The sequence below is a fragment of the Mizuhopecten yessoensis genome, unplaced genomic scaffold (genome assembly GCF_002113885.1).
Source record: "Mizuhopecten yessoensis strain PY_sf001 unplaced genomic scaffold, ASM211388v2 scaffold3091, whole genome shotgun sequence".
NCBI classification, from domain to species: domain Eukaryota; kingdom Metazoa; phylum Mollusca; class Bivalvia; order Pectinida; family Pectinidae; genus Mizuhopecten; species Mizuhopecten yessoensis.
In genome coordinates, this window is record NW_018404871.1 from 763666 (window position 1) to 780092 (window position 16427).

At 34.9% G+C, this 16427-nt stretch overlaps 2 protein-coding genes across 5 annotated transcripts in view; one reads left to right on the plus strand and one right to left on the minus strand.

Annotated features, from left to right (window-relative positions):
* The first annotated feature begins 415 nt into the window (after positions 1-415).
* LOC110446975 lies at positions 416-4196 on the plus strand. 2 transcript variants are annotated; one of them, XR_002462530.1, is made up of 3 exons: positions 416-505; positions 2582-3971; positions 4046-4196. XR_002462530.1 is itself a non-coding variant. In XM_021492333.1 (2 exons), the coding sequence occupies exon 2, from the start codon at positions 2607-2609 to the stop codon at positions 3465-3467; it is 861 nt and encodes a 286-aa protein (XP_021348008.1). In that variant the 5' UTR covers positions 416-505; positions 2582-2606; the 3' UTR covers positions 3468-4196. The 2 variants fall into 2 exon arrangements, 1 of the variants encoding a protein (XP_021348008.1); XM_021492333.1 differs by having other exon boundaries at positions 2582-4196.
* A 6796-nt stretch (positions 4197-10992) lies between these two features.
* LOC110446977 (transmembrane protein 41B-like) overlaps positions 10993-16427 on the minus strand; it is a 21484-nt gene continuing 16049 nt past the window's right edge. For all 3 annotated transcript variants that reach the window (XM_021492337.1, XM_021492336.1, XM_021492335.1), the window contains exons 6-8: positions 15648-15786; positions 13753-14780; positions 10993-13614 (exon numbers count right to left, since the gene is read on the minus strand). In XM_021492337.1, the coding sequence (XP_021348012.1) occupies positions 14611-14780; positions 15648-15786 (309 nt within the window). In that variant the 3' untranslated portion in view covers positions 10993-13614; positions 13753-14610. The remainder of the gene's footprint in view (positions 13615-13752; positions 14781-15647; positions 15787-16427) is intronic.

The following is a 16427-nucleotide window of genomic DNA, read 5'->3' on the forward strand; positions in this document are numbered from 1 at the left end:
TGTCAATGTAGATACATATATATTTTGAAGTAGACTGTATTCACACATAGAAATAGCATGACCCGTATACAGCTTTTCAACATCTATAAAATTGCAATACTCCTACGTTTTTTGTTTTTTTTTTTAAATAACAGCAAGAAAGAAAAACAAAAAGGAAATACAGAAAAACAGCATATATGATATAATGCTGTAAAATAAGTTACAAAATATCATACTAGTATTTTCCTTTACATCCGACAAAAACGACTGATGTTAAAAAACAAGACATGTCAGAGCAGACCAGACCACCATCTTCTTGATAGATGACGGTATAAGATAAAAGGTACTGAAATCGTTTAAGAAAACATGGGTTATCTCCCTTAAAAATACACATTGAATAAGAGTTTTCTCCCGTCAACAGTACCGGATATATGAACCAGCGATCGGTTTTAATGTTAAATTTCATAAACAACAAAAGACCTGCAAGGACGTGCTTTGACGAAGTGGTATATTTTCATGTCTCTGGGTAAGCCATGATCATATATATAACAAAATTGCATGTACAATCTAAAATTTAAGAGTTAGCGTTGCTTAGCCCTGCTTATATTATCCTTGGAGAAGTGGGAGTTAGTTGTTCACATGATTTTATAGTTGAGATATATATATATAAGTTAGTCATATGTTACCTTGAACAATATAAAAGAACAAAGCGTTGCCATACTTTCGATTTACCATTACTTAACACTGACAGTAATATCTGCGTATTGAAGTACAAATAACAAGATGCTACAATTAATTAAGTACAGACAGTGCTATATAAAACTTGTTTATGACCCTACCACCAAGGCCCAGGTGCTAAACGCACAATTTCAATCTGTTTTTACTCCTCCTGAAATCTTTACCGACCAGCAGTTTCGCACTAGATCCAACATGCCTACTCACGATAAATACCCTGCCATGCCTGAAATTTCTATACATGAAAAGTGCGTCTAAAAACTGCTCCAAGGCCTAAATCCATACAAGGCCTCGGGGCCCTGATGACATCTAACCCAGAGTACTTAAAGAGCTTGCAACAGAAATAGCCCCGATTTTAACCCTAATATCTAATCAGTCTCTGGAAACAGGCATAGTGCCTTCAGACTGGAAATCTGCAAATGTATCACTTGCTTATAAAAAGGGTCCAAAATTTCACCCAGAAAACTACAGGCCCATATCTCTGACCTGTATCTGTAGCAAAATTATGGAACACATTGTGGTCTCAACTATCATGACCCATGCCAATACCCATAACATATTGTATCCGTCCAACATGGTTTTCGCAAATCAAGATCATGCGAAACCCAACTTCTTGAATTTGTGGATGACATCTCAAAGAATCTTAATGAGGGACGCAAAACAGATATCGTCATAATGGACTTTGCTAAGGCTTTCGACAAGGTCAGTCATTCTCTCCTAAACCATAAACTAAAACATTATGGTATACGTGGAAATGTCTCAAACTGGATCGAGAGTTTCCTGACCGGTAGAACTAGTACTCAGACAGTAGTAGTTGAAGGGGAGAAGTCTGATTTTGTCGATGTCCATTCCGGGGTACCCCAGGGGTCAGTTTTGGGACCCAGTTTATTTCTTTACTTTGTGAATGATATCCCTGTGGGTCTAAATGCTACAATCCATTTACTTGCAGACGACACTATTGCATATCTAGTTATCAAGTCTAACAGTGATGCTGAAACACTTCAAAAAGATCTTGACAAACTAGCGCTCTGGGAAAATACATGGAAAATGATCTTCCACCCAAACAAATGCAATGTATTGTCGGTGACTAAAAACAAAACTCCAATAGTCCATAATTATACTTTACATGGACACATACTGGAACATCTTAGTCAGGCCAAGTATCTGGGTGTAACACTATAATCTGACCTTAAATGGGATTCACATATAAATACTATCTGCCCAAAAACAAATTCTACGCTAGGCTTTTTAAGATGAAATCTTAAAATTGGCTCAACATGCGCCAAAGTACAGGCATACAAATCAGTAGTTCGACCATCACTTGAGTATGCCTGTACAGTATAGGACCCTCACACCCAAACAAATATTGACAAGTTGGAAATCATCCAGTGAAGGGCAGCGCTCTATGTGCTCAATAAGCACAGGTACAACCATCGTACCTCCAGTGTGACAGAAATGCTGGACCACCTAAAGCTGCGCCTTCTAGCAGATAGACGTAGAGAAGCTCAAATTCCCTACTCAAAATCCCAGACCAGAAAGGCATCATTCTTCCCTCAAACTATACCCGAGTGGAATAAACTCCCACCTGACATTATTTCGAGCCCCACAACGGAATTATTCAAATCAGCCCTCTACCGTCACTTTTCAAACGCAAATTAGACCATCTCGTATCTTTTAAAAACAATCTCTTTCCATGTTTCACTCCTCGTCTGACATTTTATCTTCAAATTGTTGAAGTTGGTCAGTACCATTCAGAAGTAGAAGTATATAATTCTGTTCAAATCTTATAATTCATAACTTGTCTTGTTGTGATTAATATGTATAAATTGTTAGGTTGATTTGTACAAATTCTGTTTTGTTTTTACAGATCATCAAGGATAATTTAGACCACAATGCCAAGAGGAAGAAAGAACAAGAGAAGAGGAAATGATTCTGGTTCTCAGCAGAGTTCTGGAGACACAGATGAGCCATCTCAAAGTGGAGAGACTGAAAACACGACAGAGCCATCTGGTGGAGAGACTGAAAACACGACAGAGCCATCTGGTGGGGTGACTGATAACACGACAGAGCCATCTGGTGGAGAGACTGAAAACACAACCGAGCCATCTGGTGTAGAAACAGGAACCTCTGCGACTTATGTAGAAACTGACGGCAATGGTGACACTGAAGCTACAGCAACACCAGTTTCGGAAAGTTTTTCAGAAACTATGAGTGCGTTCGGTGGTATAGACAGTTCGGCAGCTACAATAGCCAGGGACATTGAAGCACTGATCAACGATTATGGACGCAGACTGCGACTACTGTCAAACAGAAAAGGACATCTCCTGGAAACAACCCGGAACCTGAGAACAGAGTTTGACGAACGTCTGGATAAATTACAGAAGGAGCTTACAGACAAGGTAAATCAGACTTACAGCGAAGAAAAAAAGCAGCTGGAAACCAAGATTGAAAAATGTGCCGCCATAAAATCAGACATGGATGACGCCAGGGTTTCAACAGAGAAAGCGATGGCTTCGAATGATCCGGTTGGAATCATTACTTCGTATCAGAAAGGAACGGAGGCAATTAAAGCCAGTCAGGATACCATTGAAGAATTAAAGCAGACGCATTCTAACCTGAAAGTTACTCACAAATTTGACACAAGTCCTGAGAACTTTGCGAGTAACGGTTTGAACCTTGGAACAATTGAAGTCACCAGGACGAAGAGGGAGTTCCCTATTGCTAGCAATGATTCTAAACCTGCTGAAGGATGAAAATGTTACTTGTCTCACCCCTATTTGTTTGAATAACAGTTAAAAAAATGGATATTTACTAGAATAGAGTATATATTCGAACATCTGTGCAGTGGGAAAATGGCATTCGCCTTTCACAGAAAGTGTCATCAATTGACTCTGGTATATATATATATAATTGTGTTTTAAGTATTGTAAGTCCACTGGTCAGTACAGAATTTTTGGTAGTTTTTGTAAATCCACTGACCATCAAAGGTCACTAGAGGCTTGATGTGATATTGTATGCCCACTGGTCACAAGAGACTTGATGTCTTGTAAATTGTTCCGCTGTAATTCCACTGGCCACTAGGGTCTTGTTGAGATCTTGTTCTTTCATTAGACAGTAAGGGCTTTCTGAGGTTTTGTAATACCACTGGTCACCAGGGGCTTGTAATTCCACTGGCCACTAGGGGCTTGTTGAGATCTTGTTCTTTCATTAGACAGGAAGGGCTTTCTGAGGTTTTGTAATACCACTGGTCACCTGAGGTTTTGTAATTCCACTGGCCACTAGGGGCTTGTTGAGATCTTGTTCTATCTTTAGACAGTAAGGGCTTTCTGAGGTTTTGTAATAGCACTGGTCACCTGAGGTTTTGTAATACCACTGGCCACTAGGGGCTTGTTGAGATATTGTTCTTTCATTAGACAGTAAGGGCTTTCTGAGGTTTTGTAATACCACTGGTCACCAGGGGCTTGTAATTCCACTGGCCACTAGGGGCTTGTTGAGATCTTGTTCTATCTTTAGACAGTAAGGGCTTTCTGAGGTTTTGTAATCCCACTGGTCACCAGGGGCTTGTAATTCCACTGGCCACTAGGGGCTTGTTGAGATCTTGTTCTTTCATTAGACAGTAAGGTCTTTCTGAGGTTTTGTAATACCACTGGTCACCAGGGGCTTGTAATACCACTGGCCACTAGGGGCTTGTTGAGATCTTGTTCTATCTTTAGACAGTAAGGTCTTTCTGAGGTTTTGTAATACCACTGGTCACCAGGGGCTTGTAATTCCAATGGTCACTAGGGGCTTGTTGAGATGGTTACTATGAACTTAATGTGGTGTTAAATTTCCAGATATCAAATCTCAGCATCTATTTTAAAAGTAAACCCATACATTACACATTTAACTGGCAATAAGGTCATTTGTATGAAACATTTTAAACAATTTTTTTCTGAATAGAGAAACGGTCACTATTTCTAGGGACTAATATAGCCAGGCCCATCTGGTCTGCAAAACTGTCGCTTTACATGTTAAATATGGTAATTTAATGTTATAGCGTATGTGAAACCCAGAAAAGCTGTCTTAAAATTATAAATTACAGGGTTGAGAGACATGTTTGTTTTTGTTATAAAAAAAACAATGTAGTCATTAATTACCTAGCATCAGCTGGATGCTGGAAGGGACCATGAATCTTGTCAGTGATTTTTGTAGGATTTTTTCATAAACATCACCTAAACATCATTTTCATAATTTTGATTAGGACTCTAAAACTAAAATATCTGTCCCAAATGTTAAGTCACTTTTAACCCATTCACCCCTAGGTAACTCGAGCAGACTCCATTATGGTCTACAGTGGTGAAAGGGTTAAGTTATGTCTTCTGTTGGTGACACTTAAGGATGTTTCCAACAATGGTAAACTTTTATTTATTTTATAACAGACATGTTTAAAACAATGAAGTAAAATTAATTTTGATAACTTTTTCAATTATATATTATACAGTGACTTTCACTTCTTACATGTAGGAGGAACACATGATTTTAACTCATTCACCCCCCAAAGACACATTTGGACTCTTCCAATTCAAATGTTGGAATAGTTCATTATGAAATTCAGGGGCGAATGAGATGAGTGAAACATGCCATAAACAGATGATTTGTATTTCCGACTTTTTTTTTAGTTCATTTGATAACTAAAGTAATAACAAGTTCATCTTGACATCATCCTTAGATTTGATTAGTCTTGTTGTGAAATAGTGATGGGTTGATGATCGATTATACAGTAATTAAAAATCGATTGGCTTGCCCTTTCCGATTCCGATTATCGATTAAAAATTCCATAATCGATATAATCTGTTTATCATTGAAATCAAAATATTTAAATGTCTTCCATGTGAAGAATGTATCGAGTCATGTAGTCATATACATATTTTTATGACTTATACTATATGATTGATAAAAATGCATAAAAGTTGCTTGCATTGATAGCCATTCTTTAATACAGAGCAAAACCTTATTTAAAGTGAACGGCTCGTGTCTATTGATGTAATAGCAGTTTTCTCACTTTATTTGGGTATTCAGTCCCAAAAAACTATAAACCGATAATGCAATCGATCATCAATTGGTTTTACTACTTCCGATTACAAACCAATTATCGATTATGATTTTTAACCGATTGCCCATCACTATGTGATATACTTTCTATGGAAATCAAGGCTTTGTGACTTTTTTGTGCCTGGTATGCCTTGTATCCGATTGCGGGACTTCTAAATTACCTTGACAAAGTAACTGACAGAGGTTACAGAACACAGTTATCACTATAGATAATATGATGTACAAAACAGGTTTTTGTGTTTTTTGTTGGTGTAACATAATAATTTAGACATTAGAACATACCTGGTGCGTTTATAATTTTAGGTGTGTGTGCGTGTTTGGGGTGGAGGGTCTCCTTCACCCGTGAAGAGAATAAATTTATCATTCAATTAAAATCAAGTTTTGCAATACTGAATATATTTTTATTTATTAACATTATAATCAAATGAAATCACTATTTCACCAGACATATTGTGTACATTTCTATTGAATTTTTTTAAATACTTAAGCAGAATTTGCACATGACTTGTGAAAAAGTCGTTATTTTTTTCAGAAATAGTTTAGTAAAAAGTGCTGTGATGAGTGAAAACCCTAAATAATAATAATAATTGTAGTCTTTATTTATACTTGATGACAAAGTTGAATCGATTACATTTGGTCAAGTCGAGTAATATGAAATTTTTAAATCCACCATTGTAATGTGCTTGTTTAATTGTGTGCAATTATTGACATTGCTAGTTGGTTTTTATTCAACAATATTTGGAAATATGTGAAAACAATAACACAACACTACATTCAGATTGTGTCAGTCCTTTTAATAAGTTATATAAGACAAGAAATAAATATCAATAATAAAATGTTACATGCACATTATTGTACAGCAAGTGTTCAAGTGAATTCTACAGTAAAAAGATACAAGGACATGTACTTTTAACCCTTCCACCCCTATGTAACTTGAGTAGACTCTACCATGCATTGATATGGATGAGTCCATTATGTTCTACAGTGGTGAAAGGGTTTACTCATTCACCCCTGAAATTTCATAATGAACTATTCCATCCTTTGAATTGGAAGAGTTCAAATGTGTCTTCAGGGGTGAATGAGTTAAGCACTCTGAAAATAACTGAATAATGTGTAATACTTTTGTCAAAACTGGCTTCTAGAACACCTGTTAAAATCACTGTCACTGCATCAAGTTAAGATATACGTTTTCAATGTAAACCACTTTCATCTATTTATTTAAAAAAAAGATATTTGTCAATAAAACTTGTAACTCATTCACCCCTGAAGTCACATTTGAACCTTACCAAATCAATGACCGGGCAAGTCCAGTTTAGATATGTAGGGGTGAATGAGTTATATATATATATTTAAGAAAACCATCTGGATAACAAGGACCACTGTCTATATGTGTACATAAATGATGGTTAAATTTGGTTGTATTTATTAAGTTTTACATCCCACTGGAGAGTGGAGATCATCCTCAAAATTCACGAGGTTACACTCGCATACGTTCTCTGCATCCTTGGAATATGTCATGACAATATCGAAGGCACATGGTTTGCTAATTGATTGGTATTGGGTTAAAAACCTGACCATTCCCTAGGCCGATATATACCTGTCCTTTGAAAAGAACAGACGAGCCACGCCCAACTTAAAAATAGGTAAATTTTAACACAACACTGTCTCACAGTGCTTTTGATGTAAACCCAATGACCAAACTATGGTAGTCTACATGTATACAGAGCCTTCAATATTGTCAGGACATATTCCAGGGCTGCAGTGTACGTATCAAAGCATAACCCCTCGTGATTTGAGGATGCCCAAAAGACTTAAATAAGCATCTTCTGTGCGCTGTAGCTTACTAACTACATATGAAATGTTTAAAGGTACATATCATGTATGCGATTTTAAAAGGAGATTTTTTTTTATACATGTTGTACAACACTTATAGTCAATAAAAGAACAGCAAAAAGGCACAAGAGATTTAATTGTATTTTTTCTGTCTAATAATGAGAATTGTGCTGCCTGTACTCAGTGTAATAAGTACCCCCATTCCTCTTTTCTGATTGGAGAGTCCCATCCCTCATCAGCACCCCCTATCCTTTCTCTATTCTGAGTTTTCCATCCCTTCACCATAATTTACCTTCTTAAAAAATGTGTCCATTTTGGCTATTTTTTTGAGAATTTTGATCGGTTCTTCTAACATTCCAAATTCACTAAGCACACGTGGTGCATATATATGGTTGAGTATGGTTATTATGTTTGTTTCGAAACGGTCCATGTAATATTTTGTGCAGTTTTTGTTGTTTGCCCAGCAATACTGTGTACTACCAAGTAGCTTATACAGTAAACTGTTGATACATGTATAATGCCATTTCATTCGTCACCTCACTTGTCTACTTTTTTTAAATCAATCTTTTTCTTCCCTTTGACAGTTCCTTTACTTTATTATACAACTAGAATGGTCATCTGGAGGATAACTTATACGCAGATGCTTGTAGTTTATACATCATTTTGTGATCTTAAATCTGTCTGTTAGTTAAGACAGAGTTTTCCAGACAAATTATTTCGCATAAAGGACTGTTACTCCCTTAAAAAGAGTGTTGAAATCTAAAATTAAAATGACTGTGCACAACTTCGTAATATACTGATCTTTCAAGTGAAGTTTGAATAAAAACTGCCTGTTAGTTAGGATGGAGTTTTTCCGGACAAGTTACTGCAGACGACAGACGGTGATTCCAGTATACCCCCCTAACTTCAATAACTTAATTATTACCAAGTATTTTGCTTGGTTACAGTACGACAAGGTTGAACTGTTTAAGTTTCAAGTTACAGAAAAATTTAGAGATATCGAATACTGAGAGGATACAGAAATAGCTCCGATTAAATTCTGGGATATTTAAAAAAAAAAAAAAATCCACCAAACTTCCTCCCAGACTTGGTCCAATATGATACATGTATAAACAACACCTACAAATATGCCAATACCCCTTATACAAAATACAAATTCTCCATCGGGAAAGGCTTTCCACTAGTACCTTCCTGATACAACTAATATTGGTTGGGTGGTGCAGTGGATAGCGCACTTGCCTTTCACCAAGGCGGCCGGGGTTCGATTCCCCGATCGGACTTGAAAAGGTTGGGGTCACCTGCCCGACCACGTTGGTTTTCTCCGGGCACTCCGGTTTCCTCCAACACTAAAACCCCCCCATGCGCTAACATCCGGGCCAACAAAAGTGATTAATATAAGTTGAAATAACTTGTTTCATAATTGTTGTAAAATAAATTAAGTTTATATTATATACAACTAATGGTTTATGAATTCTTAAAGTCAATATGCGAGTAATATTTATAATTATAGACTAAGAACAATTTTATACAGCCTAATGTAATGAAAAGTGTATTGACAATGGTCATAATATACATTTTTTTCAATAATGAATTTGATGCAAAATAATACAATTACCGGGGGTACCCCCATTTCCCGAAACCTTTGACACAAACATGTTTACTTACAAGATGTATGATTTTCAAAATTTCTTTGTCTAAAGTAAACTTGAAAAGTTTTGTAGCAGATCCTTCAAGTTTTGTGAAGCAATTTTTTACCTGCAACACAGTAAATATTACATCACATCACATACATATTTCCGATAAGCTTTTAATATTGCTGAATTAGTCTGAAAACATTCACACAAAAAGTCATTAAGTCAACTGCGATATTTCATTAATGACAATTTATTTCATGACAATGTACAGGAATAAAAATTCTCCTGAATTACGAATTTTCTATAACCTGACTCAATCCAGCATTCAAAAGTGATAACCTGAGTAACATTAGCGTATCCCGGTTGAAACGGTTCAGGTGGCGCAGAAATATTCCATGATAAACAAACGCACTTGGGCCGAACTATTGGCAGAGCTAAAAAATGCAGTTTTGTAGACTAAATAACAATATATCAAGAATAATTTGTCCTTCTTTCACGATTCCACTAAATTATATAACGTATCTTAAAATCGGCATCTGGATTGACATTGTTTTAGAAAGAAATAATGCAAACTAGCAATAGTCAGCATTTTAGTTTTGGTCAGGCCATCTGGACCCCTCAATCTACACATGCCAAATATTCCTGAGGTCAGCCTCGGTTCAGATCTGCGCCTGTCGTTTTCTTTCAGGTTGAACCGTTTCCACTGGTTGAACCAGATAAGTGAAAGGGGCCTTAGTGTTCTACTAGTGTCCCAAAAATCAATCGTGCCCATTCTGAATAAATATTTAATCTACCCGGTAGTTCCTAGTGCCAGGAAAGTTTGTGTCGTAAGATCTACAGTTGATAATTAATAACGGATTTTCCATCCTAAAGATATTTATCTGGGTCAAAGGTTAAGAGAAATTTATCACACGCGGATCTGTGTTAGAAAATAATTTGTATCAAATTCACACAAGGTTCTAAACAGTTTTTTTATTGAATCTCTTTACATGTTGCATCAAAGAAAATGTGATTTATAAGAGATTTGAAAAAAGTTTTATGAAATAATTTAAATTTTTGGACAAAAAAAAATCAGCAGCATTTCTTTTCTCACTCGCTCACCTTCTTTATATATATTCTCTTCCTCCAACTAGACACAAAAAGACATTATTTCAAGTTATATATGAGGAAATATTTTACACAAAAATGAAACATGTTTAGCAATTGGTTGATATATCCTCTTACATTTGAATAAATACATTATGGGGATTAGGCAGTTCTAAAATATGTCTGGAATTAAAAAAGAAAAAAAATCCTACAATTACTTGCCCAGAAAGAATGGCTTAAAAGTCAAGTTTCATTTTCTATTTCTTTACAATTTCATTAAAGGCATTTTTCAAACAAAAAAAAATATAAAGGTACTCAAATGAAAATTCTGAAGATTGTATACCATAATCCAAATTTATATTCTAATTAAAAAGATATATTTTTTCACAAAATTTTCATATTGTCAAAAATATTTTATTACTTTTGCCAGTGAAATATGGATTCTATCAACTTGATTCACACTGTGACAAATATCAAAAGTGATATTTTCAGTGTGAAAATATCACTTTTTAGTATTGACCAATCATAACGGTATCTTCTATTCGCTGCATTCAAAGGCAACGATATTTTGTTCAGATTCATATGAGGCGACGGTAGAATAAGTGGTTGTTATGGTAAATGTTTGGTACACAGACTTAAGTATTTATATATATATATACCAGTTATGATATTTTTATAAGCAATCATACCAGAAAATAGCAGAAAACGTTGAAATTGCGTTGAGAATGCCACTCAAAATGGCGCACAGGCTTGTTATCAAACCTGACGTCATTAGAATGGCGCTAATAATTACTAGAGGTATGTTTGTCTTACTAAAATACAAATTACTATTAACACACTATTGAAATGATGACAATTGCTGTTTATAAAAAAATTACTTTATATCTGTAAAACAGTACAATTTTAATACATTCTATTAAAAAAAGGTCAGGAAATAATTCTGAAAAAAATAATTGCGATAATATCATTCCATAGGGCTATTGTATATATAATAACCCTTTCACCACTGTAGACCATAATGGACTAATCCAGATCAATGCATGGTAGAGTTTATTTAAGTTACATAGGGATGAAAGGGTTATCGGACTCAGCAAATGACCAACAGAAACGATAAACATCACACACAAGTAATTCTTTATATTGACAGAAAATGGATGAACGTTGGAACCCAATAAAGAATAATGATAATGACAACATTTTGTGACATTCCTTGAAATCAGTCGTAAGGAAGATCCCCCTGTTAGCTTGATCCCTGCTAATCACATACTCGATAATCTAGAGGGGTATGCTCACCTACGCTCTAGAGAGTATAAAGGGTCTTGTTTCCAACTTTGTGCCAAAATGTTGCCTTTAATATCAACTCGTAAAATTTCCAGAAAGTGAAAAAAACAAATTGAGAAACAACTCTAATGATATAAAAACTGATATGATAAGTTACATATTAAATATTGCATCAAATATTAAAAGAGAACACAAAAGAAAATGATTTTATGACAAATCAGATCAAAATGGACCAGAAATATTTTTTCATCTCAGAAATGTTTTCTCTGGTTGGATGCATGGTGTGGGTTCCAGGGCCTTGAGGGTTTTATCAGCTAGATAGTATCACACTATGAATGTGACACTACCAAACAAATGATAGCATATTCTTGACACAGAATTATTTGTTGAATTTGTATACCACAATAAAATACAGCCTTATTCTGTGTGTGAAACACTAGACCAACATAAAGGACGGAGAATTATTTTAAGAATTGAGCAATTTTTATTTTTAATCTGTGGGCCATTTTTTGAACATTCTAAAAATGAAATACATTTCAGTGATAAAACACAACTTGTCATTAAAAACACAATCTTTACTAAATCGACAGATTTCAAAAGTTGAAAGAGCATTCAGAGAAAAGGAAATCCAAATGTGGAAAATTTTCTTTTAAAAAATCCCAACCAGAAGTGTTAAGACCTGTAATTTCCCTCATTTATTAAATAAAGGATTAGAGACAATTTAAACCCTTGATGCATGCCTACTCAACAACCACCCAGCTTCTTCAACCCTTTCACCACTATAGACCATAATGGACTTATCCAGATCAATGCATGGTAGAGTTGATTTAAGTTACATAGGGGTGAAAGAGTTAATGGAAACATCATTTCAACCGCAGAATGAATATATAATCATGATGGTTAAACAAATGTTGACAAACATTAAATATGCATAATTGTTCAAAACATTACAACCTTTAATTCAAAATTATGTAATCTTGAAAAAATTCAAACAGAAAAAATTGATTAATTTCAAAAGCATATATATATATTGTACAATGTATTTAAGTACTATATATATATATTGTACAATGTATTGAAGTACTTCACACTTAAACTAGCTTTATGAAAATTTATCATAGATTTGGAAAAAAATCAGGTGTATTTCTCACCTGTTAAGATATTCGGCAACATACATTTTATGCTAAAATGGACAGTCTCTGCCAATCAAGAAGCTATGATGATCATACAGGTTTTCGCCGTTTAAGAAATTTGAAAAAATTGAATGACACAAAGTCTCACAGTTCACGAGAAATCAATGGAACACATTTTACCTTCGTGAACTTGAAGGTAGGTCAACTATATCGTAATTTTTTGGACGAATCTGAAAGCCCTTATCAAGCTACTGTGTTACTGTAATGACTCTAGGCCTAATACTTGGTAAGAGGTTGTTTGCAGATTTTAACACATTTCTTTTTAATGTGTCAGGTAAATTTTATGTACAAAATTGGCTGCCATTTACCAAACAAGCTACAGGCCATGTTTTATTACAAAGTTATTAAAAGAAAAATGCTGATGATAGATGATGAAGCGTAACATAGGTTCATAGGCTTATATCCACTGTAAAAAAATCAGTATTTTTAATCTCTAAAAGTTTAGTCAGACCTTATAAAAAGTTAAATGATGCCAGTAAACTATCCTTAAGGACACAGTCCAGACTTTTTCTGTCGTGTAAACATTAATCCCTCTACAACTATGAAAGATTTTTTAATAGAGTCATTTACCTTTATATATTTTATTTAAACCAGAAGTGAGCAAGCATGAAATTATAATTACAGTCTCTTGTATAATGGTTGAAATAACACTAATTTCCTCAAGCCTTTGACGGTACTCGGCAAAAATATTGGGTCAAAAATGTTTAGATTCTCCTGATGGTCGTAGTAATGCTATTCTCAAGTAGTTCCCCTCCACCAATAATTGTGATTTCCCCATAACCCTGAGACTTACTCCCATAACATGAGAGGGCGCTGGTCGGCCTTTTTCCAATCGGATATGATTTTGCCGACTGCGACCTCTTACGCGGCGCCTGTCAAAAGTTTTTCGCCGTGTAAAACCTCTAACATTGTTGGAGTACCTGAGACTATGACTCAATATTTAATTGTTGTTGTTGTTTTCATCAATCAAGACGCCATTTACATAAATCTGTCACAAATTTTCTTCCCAGAAAGGTATACAAGGTGATGTATCTATGCTGTTGCCAAGGAAATGTGGTCATTGGCACCGAAATAGCTAATTAGACTGGACTGCATGCAACTGAAGTGCAAAATCATTGCAAGTAATTGCATTTTATATTTCAAAGAGTTGATGATGGAGTGAATCTATAATTATTTAAATTTCAGTGATACGAAATAAAACACAAGACAAGAGAAACATGTACCCACTGTGGAAGAGTGATCCCTGTTTCAGCCATAATTTAAAATGTTTAAGGTTCATCAAATCTTTCATTGTACATATTGTACACCAATCACATACCAATATAATGCATTAAATACAGTCAGTTTTTGTCCACATCATTCAATGATAAGATTTATAGGTTGAAATAACTTATATAAAGTAGATAAGCGGATTTATGAGCAGTCAATTTTGTTAGAAGTTATAAGGATATGGAATGTGTTTTTTCAGGTTCTGATAAAATCAAGAAATTCTACCGTACTAATCAAACTTTGCATTGGAGACTAAAAAAGAACATGAGCTAGTTGAAAAATGTAAAAGTCAAGAAAAAATGGTTATTTCTGACGCTTTTAAAGAATAATGACCCATAAAAACAATGATACACCTAGAGGGCCTAGTCCTTAGGGCTCATTTCCAATTTCTCCTTTATCCATAGAATATGTGTAGCCAGTAGATAAAATGTCCATGTAAGGTTAAGATATTGTACAAAGATGCATCATTATATATCATAAATACAAAGAGGTCTAAGTTTCAGTAATTATCAATCAAACTTGGCCTTGAGTTTGTTCTTGAGGAAGACAGGAAGGAGAGATAAACAGGCAAAGATGGAGAGAACGATGAGAGATGTCCAGGAAACTGCATCCCCCGACGATGACAGTTGTTGTAACGTTGTCCCTGCCTGGATTGCCAAAAAGGATGGAGGTATCACTCCTACAGAGAAACAACACACAAGATTAAGTTTTTACATGCATTGTATATAACCCTTTCACCACTGTAGACCATAATGGACTCGCCCAGATACATGAATGGTAGAGTTTAGTAACATTACATAGGGGTGAAAGGGTTAAAAAAATATATGAAAAAGGATATTATTTCCCACAGCTGTGAATGCATGAAATGTACTTGACTGATATTGAAATACTTGCTCAGAATAGTTTTCATGCAATAATCTTACAGAACCCATCGATACATATATATGCACTAATGCAGAAATAGGTACAGAATTTAGAAAACCAAGGACTTTCAAGTATCATGGTTGGCTGGTTAATCTACTTTGAAATACAGTATTTTCAGCCTAGTGGCCTCTTCAACTGTTCAATAAAGGATTATCAATGCTTGCCAGAAAATGAGAAATCATAATTAATATAACTAAATGATTGAAATTTATTAAAGTCCTGTTCACAGGCTGTTGGCAGTATTTAAACCCTCTACTAATCAGTATACATTCTGACATGATACAACACTTTCAAATGGTCTATTCCGTCTTTGCGTATTGCAGAGTTATCTTCTCTTGGGAGGAGGTATTGATTGTTACGTCATTGGTTTGTGCGAGAAAATTACGTCGTTTTCTCAAAAATTGATGGCGTTACCCTCTCAAACAAGTGACGTAACAATCAATACCTGCTCCCAAGAGAAGATAACTCTGTAATACGCAAAGCCGGAATTCCTCATGTCTGACTAAAATCAGTATTGTATTAGAATACAATATGTAGTCAAAACATTTGCTTCAACGTATGTGGAGAGTTACATAGTTCCTTTTTTTCATGGTATTCCTTAGAAATACACAGCCGAACTTACCAAAAAATGTTCCGAAGAAGAACGGTAAAAGGGACACATTGATGACTGGTGCAGTAATGTTGATGAACCAATTTGGCAAAAATGGTGTGATTCTCAGAAAAATGATGTAGTTCAATAAATGTTCCCGGTGTCTATTTACCTGGGGAAAATAATACAAAGTTCATTAAATGTACTCAAATAACAATAATATGGTATTGAGATTGCCACTCAGCTATCCTCTAAGGTCAAATACACATTGCCATTCAGCTACCCTCTAAATATAAGATCAAATACACATTGCCATTCAGCTACCCTCTACGTTTATCAGTCACTGTTTTATTTACTAAGCCGTCGTATATATCTCATGTAATTGTTCAGGTAATACATGTACATGTATCACAATGTGGATTTATATATTTTTTTTTTTATACATTTACTGTATTCTTAATATAATTATAATAATCGTATAAGAGATAACTATTCAGCTACCCCCTAAATTTAAAATGTACTTGATTTTGCCATTTAGCTACACTCAAAGTTAAGTTATTAGTATTCATTAACTTATATGAGATTGTCATTCATGTGTCTTCTAAGTTTATTACTTGTACAACCACTAAATTACACAAGATTGCCATTCAGTGTCCCTCTAAGTTTATTACTTATATATACATTAACTTACACAAGATTGNTAAATACACATTGCCATTCAGCTACCCAATAATATAAGATCAAGTACACATTGCCATTCAGCTACCCTCTAAATATAAGATCAAATACACATTGCCATTCAGCTACCCTCTA

What these genes read in the sequence shown, in the direction of transcription:
- LOC110446975 (XM_021492333.1), top strand. Translation starts at nt 2,607, where the DNA reads ATGCCAAGAGGAAGAAAGAACAAGAGAAGAGGAAATGATTCTGGTTCT.